Raw genomic sequence first — 9,389 nt, 5'->3', positions numbered from 1 at the left:
AACAGAAACACGGATTCTGGTAACTCTGATCGTTAGGGTACAAACCAACCGCCTGTCACGTGACGGCGCCCGCCACGTGATCAGGCTGCCTGCGCCTGCGTACGCGAGCCCGGTGGCGTTTCCGCCCGCCATTACAGACATGGCGGCGTCCCTGGGAGGGATGTTCGCCGGCCAGCCTCCAGGACCTCCTCCGCCACCGCCCGGGCTCCCAGGCCAGGCGTCGCTTCTACAAGCAGCCCCTGGGGCTCCGAGACCATCTAACAGCACTTTGGTGGACGAGTTGGAATCATCATTCGAGGTAAGCCGAGAGGTGGGCGTGTTTGTGAGCCCTCACTCGTGCGGAAGGCTCGCAGGTTAATTCCTTTCTCGGTCCCGGCGCTTAGTTGATGTGGGGGACCGAAGAATGGAAGTCGCCTAGGGTAGGTTGGGTACCACCCGTGGCCCGTCCTCTAGTCTGTCCCTGCAACCGCGCGACATTTCTGGAGACCGTGGCCTTGAAGCCCGCCCAACTCACAACATTCTTGGGGCTCTTTAGATTCCCAGGCTCCTTTTATACCTGAGGGTCTAGTAGGAACTGGACTTCCCTGTAGCGTGGTTACTTGACTATGCTCCTCTGAGTTTCAAGTCACATATTGAACGCTTTTCCTGTTGTGCTGTGTTTTGTTTTTCCGTGTTCTGTGTAGGCCTTCCTGTGGCCCTTGCCCCCTACTTAACCTGTTAGCCTTTCTATTTGGGTGCCACCCCTTGACGTCTCCGGCTTTCGCTTTCTAGTCGTTTGGCAAATGCTCTTTTTTGGGACAAATTGAGTTCTTACTGCGGGAGGAAACTTTGGTAGAACGTTTGGATTCATCCACTCTTGGATGCAGAAAGTACGACTCAGAAGGGACTTGCCCAAACTCGGCCTTGGTTTGTGCAGGCTAGTATTCTGGCCTTCTGCCTTTCCAGGCAAAAGCTAGCCTAGTCATACTTCTGAAAAGCATTCTTTTAAAAAATAAACTGTATTCTACTTGTTTTTTTTATGCATGTTATTGGTGCACTTTTGGAGGTTAAAGGGACAACTCACAGAAGTCACTTCTCTGCATCCACCATGTGAATGCAAGGGATGGAACTCCAGTGTGGTGGCGAACATCTTTACCGGATTAGCCATCACTCCAGCCCTAAAATTCTAGTCTCTTAATAGAATACCGTGTGTTCTTTTCAACCTCCTTAAGACTGTCGATAACGGCCCATGCTTTAAGTGTTTTTCAAAAGATAAGGGGGGCTGGGAAGAGGTGCGAGGAGGTGCGCAGGAACTGGTTTCCAAAGTTAGTTTTTGTTTGTTTTTTTGTTTGGTTTGGTGTTGGAACAAGTTCTCAGTGTAGACCAGGCAGACTTTGAACACATAACTGTCCCTGTCTCCAGGGTGCTGGGATTAAACAAGTGCACCACCACTGCCTGACAAGTCTGCATGGCCTACTGCCTTTGTTGAAGCCACCTAAGCTCTGAGAGCCATAGGTTTCCTGAAATACTCAAATCATGCTCATGCCCCCAAAATCCAACACAACTTAACTTTTACAGTGCACAGGCTAGGCAGTCTGATTTGTTGAGCTGTTACAGAAGTGGGATACCCTTGTGGCTGTTTCTGTGCCTCAGATCTGGAGCTACCAGGAGGATTCATTGCCTCTGAAAGGAACTTTGTGTGTAGTTATGACTTGTGTATAACTGTGTCTTTGTGTTAGTATTCACTCACTGCTGTCAGGGGCCTTTGTTCCCAGCCTGTGTTCCTCTGTCAGCTGCCGTCAGCTCTTGTACTGGTTAGTTTTGTGTGTCAGCTTGACACAAGCTGAAGTTATCAGAGAAAAGGAGCCTCAGTTGTGGAAATGATTTCATGAGACCCAGGTGTAAGGCATTTTCTCAACTTGTGATCAAGGTGGGAGGACCCAGCCCACTGTGGGTGGTGCCGTCCCTGGGCTGGTGGTCTTGGGTTCTATAAGAAAGCAAGCTGAGCAAGCCAGGGGAAGCAAGCCAGTGAGAAACATCCCTCCATGGCCTCTGCATCAGCTCCTGCTTCCTGACCTGCTTGAGTTCCAGTCCTGACTTCCTTTGGTGATGAAACAGCAATGTGGAAGTGTTAGCTGAATAAACCCTTTCCTCCCCAACTTGCTTCTTGGTCATGCTGTTTGTGCAGGAACAGAAATCCTGACTGAGACAGCTCTTTTACTTTCCTTACCTTTCTCATCTTTTCTGGGCGCTGCTTGTGCCCCTGTGGTGCACTTCCATGGACAGCTCAGTTGGCGCCCTTTCAAAACTCCCTCTGGGATTTGATTATCCATGTGACACTAACCATTTCTCTCTCTCTCTCTCTCTCTCTCTCTCTCTCTCTCTCTCTCTCTCTCTCACACACACACACACACACACACACACACACACATATCTGCTATTACTAAATGCTAAATAGTATTCCAAGTGCTTAGACTATAGTGCCGAACCACACAGGCAGAACTGTTGGTAGAAGACAAATAACAATGGCTGAAAAGAATGGCCAATAAGGTCAGTTACTGCTGTGAAAACCTTGCCAAGCTCCACTAACTTAACTTTTACAGTGCACAGGCTAGGCAGTCTGATTTGTTGAGCTGTTACAGAAGTGGGATACCCTTGTGACTGTTTCTGTGCCTCAGATCTGGAGCTACCAGGAGGATTCATGAACAGGAGATACCATTTAGAAAGAGTAAACAGATAACACCATGAATATATACAATTCTTGTAAGTGTCAGCCAGAGTGACATGGCTGTGATGGGTTTGAAAGGTGTCTAGGTGTGGAATAAGACAGTGAGGAAGAGGCAGCTGGTGGGAATAAAGCCATGTGACAGTGTCAGCAAATCAGTCTTGGGCCAGACTAGCTGAAATCTGCTTTACCTGGTGTCTACACTGACCCTATGTCTTCTCAAGTACAGATGCAAAAAATGTCCACTTACTGAATGGTCTCAGGAGAGACTATTGCCTATTTCATAAATAATAGCTGGTGTGTCTATAACACTTTTTATGTTTTGCTCATGTAGGCTTGCTTTGCTTCCCTTGTGAGTCAGGATTATGTCAATGGGACTGATCAGGAAGAAATTCGAACTGGTAAGATTTTCCTCTTCACACACTGTGTTCTTGTCATCAGCAAGATGTCTATTGTTGACTTTATATCTGTGGGTTTAGCCCTGCGTATCTTGGAACGTTTCAAGGGAGTAAGGTGTGTGCAGAGTCCCCATAAACTGTTGGCTCTCTGGTTTACTAGCTGACATGTTTTTTTGAGTCCTTATGAACCACTTAAAATGAACTTCTCATTTTATTATGATGTACTACTACATAAAACTAATGAATGCTGTTTAAAACCCACAAATTTTGTTGATTTTGTTTTCACCAGCTCTCACAGAAATATAAGTCTGTTATGCATTTTTTTTTTCAAGACAGGGTTTCTCTGTGTAGAACTTGGCTGTCCTGGAACTCACTCTGCAAACTAGGCTGCCCTCCTACTCACAGAGATCTGCCACCTGTCTCTGCCTCTAGAGTGCTGGGATTAACAGAGCGTACCACAACCCGCCCTGTTAGGCATATTCTTTCTCCAGTGTCTTGTAACTTTTTTTTTTTTTTTTTTTTTCTGGAACTGAAGACCGAACCCAGGACTTTGCCCTTGCTAGGCAAGCGCTCTACCACTGAGCTAAATCCCCATAAATCCCCATCTCGTAACTTTTTTATAGTGGAAATTGTCCTACTTTGCTAAGAGTCTGGATTGTGTTTCTTTGGAAGACTTAACTTCTATGTTGTGTAAGGTCTCTGATCTGAGAAAAAGATGAATTACCTGCTATTTTATGCTACTTTTACATGAGAACTTGAAGATGGTTATTATTGATGTCATCAAGATTAAAATCCCAAATTAATGTCTACGAGAAAGTGCTATTTTAATACTTTAACTATTCATTTAAGTGGGAGATAAATATACACCTTGTGTACATATATAAACTTTTGGGGTCTCTCTTTTTTTTAAGGTGTTGATCAGTGTATCCAGAAGTTTTTGGACATTGCAAGACAGACAGAATGCTTTTTCTTACAAAAAAGGTTGCAATTGTCTGTCCAGAAACCAGATCAAGTTATCAAAGAGGTATGAATTTGACTTTCCTCCAACTTTTAAGGGGAACAAGTGTCATTTGGATTCCATAGTCTCTTAACAAGATGTACCTTCTTCCTGTCAGTTGTAGGAGGTCTTCATAGGTCAACGAACTGATGAGAGTACCAGCATTTATGACAGCCTGGACATATGGGGCGGTCATTGGAGAGGGAGCAGAGCTGCAAACAGCCCTGCCTACTCATTTCACACATTAGTTTTCCTGGAAAAGTTTTCTTAAAGAGCAGGCATTGCCTTCTGAGAAAAGTTATGAAACATCAGTATAGATCAAAAGTTAACTTTGACAGGAACTGTAATTATGTTCCTAAATTGCTTTACTTGGTACCTTGGGCATAGGAAATGGTCTAATTACTTGATAGAATAAAAATATAATTATTCTAGCCAGACATGGTAGCGCATGTCTTTAATCCCAGTTCTCAGGAGGCAGAGGCAGGCAGACCTCTTTTGAGTTCAAAGCCAATCTGGTCTACATAGCAAGTTCCAGGCCAGCCAGGGCTTTTAAAAAAGAAGGGAGAAAGGAAATTGCTGGTTCAGCTCCAGCAGAGTTCTGGTCCAAAGGATGGATGTGTGGAGTCGGCAAAAATGAGTCTGACCACCATTTGTTTTTCAAACAGATGGCTCTGAATAACCAGACCCCTCTTTATTCATATAGGATCTAGAACACTTAAGCTTGAGCAGTTTCAAATCATTTTTCTTTACTTATTTCCAAGCATCATTGACATTTACCCATTTTGATTTCTTTTCCTTCAACCCCACTCCCAAGTTGTTGTTAATTGACCTTTAACTTATATTAAAGTATAAATTAACTTTTACTTCACACCAGTGCATAATTATATCTCTTTAGCCAAGCATCTCCGATTAGTAGCAGACATGCAGTGACAAACATGATTAATCTTTAATAATATGTTGCTTTTTTTATTTTTGTAATCATCAGAGAGTGTACTAGCCTGTCTAAAATAATATTTTTCAAGTAAGTCTAATTTTATGGCTTATGTACCATTTTGAGTGAACAGTAGATGTAGTCTTTCATACATTCTCAGAATGGTAATGATTAAATACCTAAATCTTAACTGTCAGGACCGAGTTTCTATATTTCTTGGCAGATTCTACATGTACTTTTGTCTCCAAGGGGAATGGGAGAGTTAGAGTCTATGTTGATTTTTTTCTGGCATTGGATAGATGTCTGTCTTTTCTGCCTTTTGTTCTTTATATGTTCTGTGGGTTCTTAATGCCATCTTTTAAGAAACTATCCCCTAAATTCTTGGCGTATAGTTATCTTTTTTTTTTCTAGATTAATTAAGTCAGCAAAAATCATTAACCTTAGTGAGTTCCTCCTTCTTATTCAGGATGACTGTAGAAGCAGCCAGGAGAACTGGTTTCTGTGTTTCAAGAAAGACACTCCAGGTTCATCATAAATGCAGTTATAATCATGACTAATAAAGTAAAAGTGAAACTAAAAATTATTGTATAAATAAACACAGCAAAAGCCAAAAATACAGGTGCTCCCTAGGATTGGTACAGGCCTTTGCAGTGTCGTTTCCACAAGTCCTTGCCCAGAGGACGGGGTCTTCAAGGGCCTTGCCCTAAGGAGCTCGGTTCAGCATGGTCCCGCCATGTTTCTAGCCAAGGTTCCTTAAAAGGGCTTTAATCTGCTTTAATCTGGGATAATTAGAAATGAGTTGCCATGAGAACTAGAAAGTTTTGACGGTAGTAGATAATTCCTGCCACCCCAACATGGAAGACTGAACTCCTTCCAGTTCCAAGGCCACTGAGGAATGGATTTTGGCAGCTTTTGAAGTAAACAGGTTTCCATAACCAATTCATCAGAGAGGGTCTTTTCAACCAGGAGACCAGCTGTAGAGAACAGTAATAGTAAGCTCACGTTCTTACAGTATGCTACACCAAGTCACTTCTTGATATAAATACCCTAATAATGTAGACACAGTTAAGGCTACTATTAAAAGTTTTGCTTGTTTTGTGTGTATAAATGTTTTGTGTGCATAAATGTGTTGTCCTACCGTGTTAGTATGTGTACCACATGCAGTGCCTGTGGATGGTAGAAGAGCACATTGGATGCTCTAGATCAGGAATTACAGGTGGTTGCGAGCTGATTTGTGGGTGCTGGGAACTGAACCCAGGTCCTCTGCAAGAGCAACCAAGTGCTCTTAACCACTGAGCCATTTCTCCAGACCCAAAGCCAAATTTCAATAAAGAATTTAACATCACTGTTCATATTAAGCTTTTGACACAGATGTGATTTTTTTAACACTTTATAGTCTGAAATTGTAGAATAGTGTAGATCCTTACAGCTGTTAACACCTGTTTCATATTTTATCTGTTTGGTATTTTTACTAGTGGTCTTTTAGATGTTCTGAGGTGATTTTTAATCTTAGACTTGTGTCTTTTTCTTATAAAAGGAAAAACCATTAAATATTAAAATTACTGTATTAGGCAGACGTCGCTCATGGAAGAGTTGCTTTTGCCAGGTGGTGGTAGTGGCTGCTGTATGCATCTTTAATCCCAGTACCAGAGGCAGGCGGATCTCTGAGTTCAAGGACAGCTAGGGCTACACAGAGAACCCTGTCTGGAAAAACATAACAAAACAACAAAGAATTGCTTTGACTGAGTCAAATAGTAGAACCCACAGAGTGATGAGCTTTTAAAGCTTTGATGCGTTCCCTTGTTGTGATTTTGTTTCTTAGTGTTGATTTTTTTTAATGCCATTTCAGCATAACTAGGCAAACACTCTTTGGTTGAACTATATCCCCTCCCCTATTCTTCTTTATCCTCTTCTTCCTCTTCCTGTTTGTTTATTGAGACAAAGCCTCATTGCATTACCCAAGCTATTATTGAACTCACTCTGGCCTTAAAACTCATGATTCTGCCCAGTCTCCAAAGAAGCTGGGATTACAGACCTGTGCCACCAGGGTCTTCCTTAGTACTCCTTACTAAGGAGTAGTAATTTATTCATTTACTCTTGTTTGAGATGACTGACCTCATCACTTTCTTTCTCCCCCTTACCACTTTCGTCTGTAGGATGTCTCAGAACTAAGGAGTGAATTGCAGCGGAAAGATGCTCTGGTCCAGAAGCACTTGACAAAACTGAGACATTGGCAGCAGGTGCTGGAAGACATCAATGTGCAGCACAAGAAGCCAGCCGACATGCCTCAGGGCTCCTTGGCCTACCTTGAGCAGGCATCTGCCAACATACCTGCACCTCTGAAGCAGACCTAAGGACTCTGGCCTGTGGTGCAGCCTTGCAGGCTTGCCAGACACCTTTCCTTACAAACCTGGCATATTGGAAGGACTCTACTGGACAATGAGTTGTTATTTGTTTATGTCCCTATTTTATAAGGTAGGGTTTCAGTATGAAGCCCAGACAGCCCTTGAACCTATGATCCCCTGCCTCAAGCTCCTCGGGTACTCTAAATTCCTGAATACTTTATAAAATGCCTGAATCTTTGATAAAGTAGTGTGTGTTTTTGTTGTTGTTGTTTTTGTTTTTTTTTTAATCTTTAGCACTATTTAATCTTTAGACTGTTAGAGCCATCACACACATTCTTAATTGGCCTTTGCCATTTATTTTGACAACATTTTGTGGCTTTATCTCTCTTTTTTCTTAAGCTATAAATTTGGTGAAAAACCTGAAGGAAACAGTGTTTAATAGTTTGAGAAGCCAGAGGATACAGTTTGGTTATCAGCCTTAGTAACAACCAGAGGTAGTGTAGACAGATATGTCAGTGTGCTGTGCTGTGCCAAAGCTCAACTGCCTCACAAGGATGCTTCAGGGCGGCACAGGGAGAGCATGTTTCACATGGCTCAGAAGTTAAGATGCTGCTAATGTAGGATTACAGGAGGATCTTACCTTCATGCTGGAGTCTGTCTGGGCTGCTACATTTTCTGAGTCCTTGTTCACTCTGCCTTGAGGGCACACATAACAGGAATATGGCAGCTGAGTGCTCTTGGGCGGTGCTGCCATGGTCAGTGTAAGGAATGGAGTCACAGGGAAGGCTCCGGTGAGGTGTGAGGCCAAAGGCCTGCTTGGATTGTCTCTGTCTCTGAGTTTTGCTTTTTTGTTTGTTTTATTACCCCCAAAGCCAAGCACCTCACTTTACCCAAAACAAATACTCCATACCTCTTGAATAGTCAGTGCATCTCCTGCTTGGTTTTGCCCAATTTGGTTTCTGGAGCCTTGAAGCCCAGGTCCCAAGCGTTAACACCCTCTCACTGCGTTCCAGGTCTGGGCACAGCCATTTGGTCTCTGAAACTTCAGACTGCGCCTTCGCTGCATCCCAGGGCACAGTGTTCTGTTTCGTTTTTAATTTTGTTGGCTTTCTTAGGTTCTATTATGCTTTATGAATTGTGACTATGTTAGTTAGTTGCTCCATTGTACACCTTTAGAATTAGGAATTTCCATGATTATGCAGGATCTTAGTCTTTTCATACGTGTCCTTGATTGTATGATATTTAGTGGCTGGACCAATTAGAACCAGCGTGAGACCATCAAGTCCCCATAATTAGAATACATAAACAGTGTTGAAAAATTTAGACTGGCATGGTAGCATGCTTGTAATCAGCTACATAGCAGGTTTGAAGCTGTTGTAGGCCGCATACGAGCTGCTCTCCTCCGCCAAACAAAACAAAAAACCTAAAACCCACACATTTTCTGAAGCACTGACAGCTCAGCCAGTTTTGGATTTCTTGGCTAAAACCTAAATAAACTGGTTACATTTTGGCTGGTTTTTCAATAATAAGGATTGTGAAAATACCGACATCTTTAATTTCTTGGTGCTTAGTGAAAATATTTTTGTTAGTATATATACAAGTTATTGTCTTTTTTTTTAAGTTGAATTTAACAAGTTAAAATAATTTTCCCATTTTGTCAGTTTGTGTGTGTAGAGCATATCTGTGAACATGTTTGCGGGAGGGGTACGTGTGTGTTTTTGTGAAGGTCAAAGATCCACATCTGTTACATGTTGGTGATCCAAGAGGTAGCTCTTTTCACATTACCTTTTGAGACACAGTTTCTCACTGAATTTGGCCTTGCTTCCTGGCCAAGACTGCTGGCAAACCGCAGTGATCTTCCTGCCTCTGACTTCTAAGCCCTAAAATTAAGCTACTCTGCTCGGCTTTTTATCCTGGTACAACCACATGAGCTCAGGCCTTCAATTACACACAAGTGCTTTACTTTCATAACTATCTCCCAGTTCCACCTCAGCCAGCAACCTTTCAGGCTAGT

General features: G+C 42.7%; 1 protein-coding gene across 1 annotated transcript; it reads left to right on the top strand.

Moving 5' to 3' along the window:
- Positions 1–97: 97 nt before the first annotated feature.
- Med28 (mediator complex subunit 28) lies at positions 98–8,894 on the top strand. The gene is made up of 4 exons (NM_001107217.1): positions 98–298; positions 3,039–3,105; positions 4,014–4,126; positions 7,187–8,894. Exons 1-4 carry the CDS (start codon positions 140–142, stop codon positions 7,382–7,384), a joined length of 537 nt encoding a protein of 178 aa, NP_001100687.1. The 5' UTR covers positions 98–139; the 3' UTR covers positions 7,385–8,894.
- Positions 8,895–9,389: the final 495 nt, after the last annotated feature.

Source organism: Rattus norvegicus, chromosome 14 (genome assembly GCF_036323735.1).
Source record: "Rattus norvegicus strain BN/NHsdMcwi chromosome 14, GRCr8, whole genome shotgun sequence".
Lineage (NCBI taxonomy): Eukaryota > Metazoa > Chordata > Mammalia > Rodentia > Muridae > Rattus > Rattus norvegicus.
This window is presented reverse-complemented; position numbering and strand designations above follow the sequence as displayed.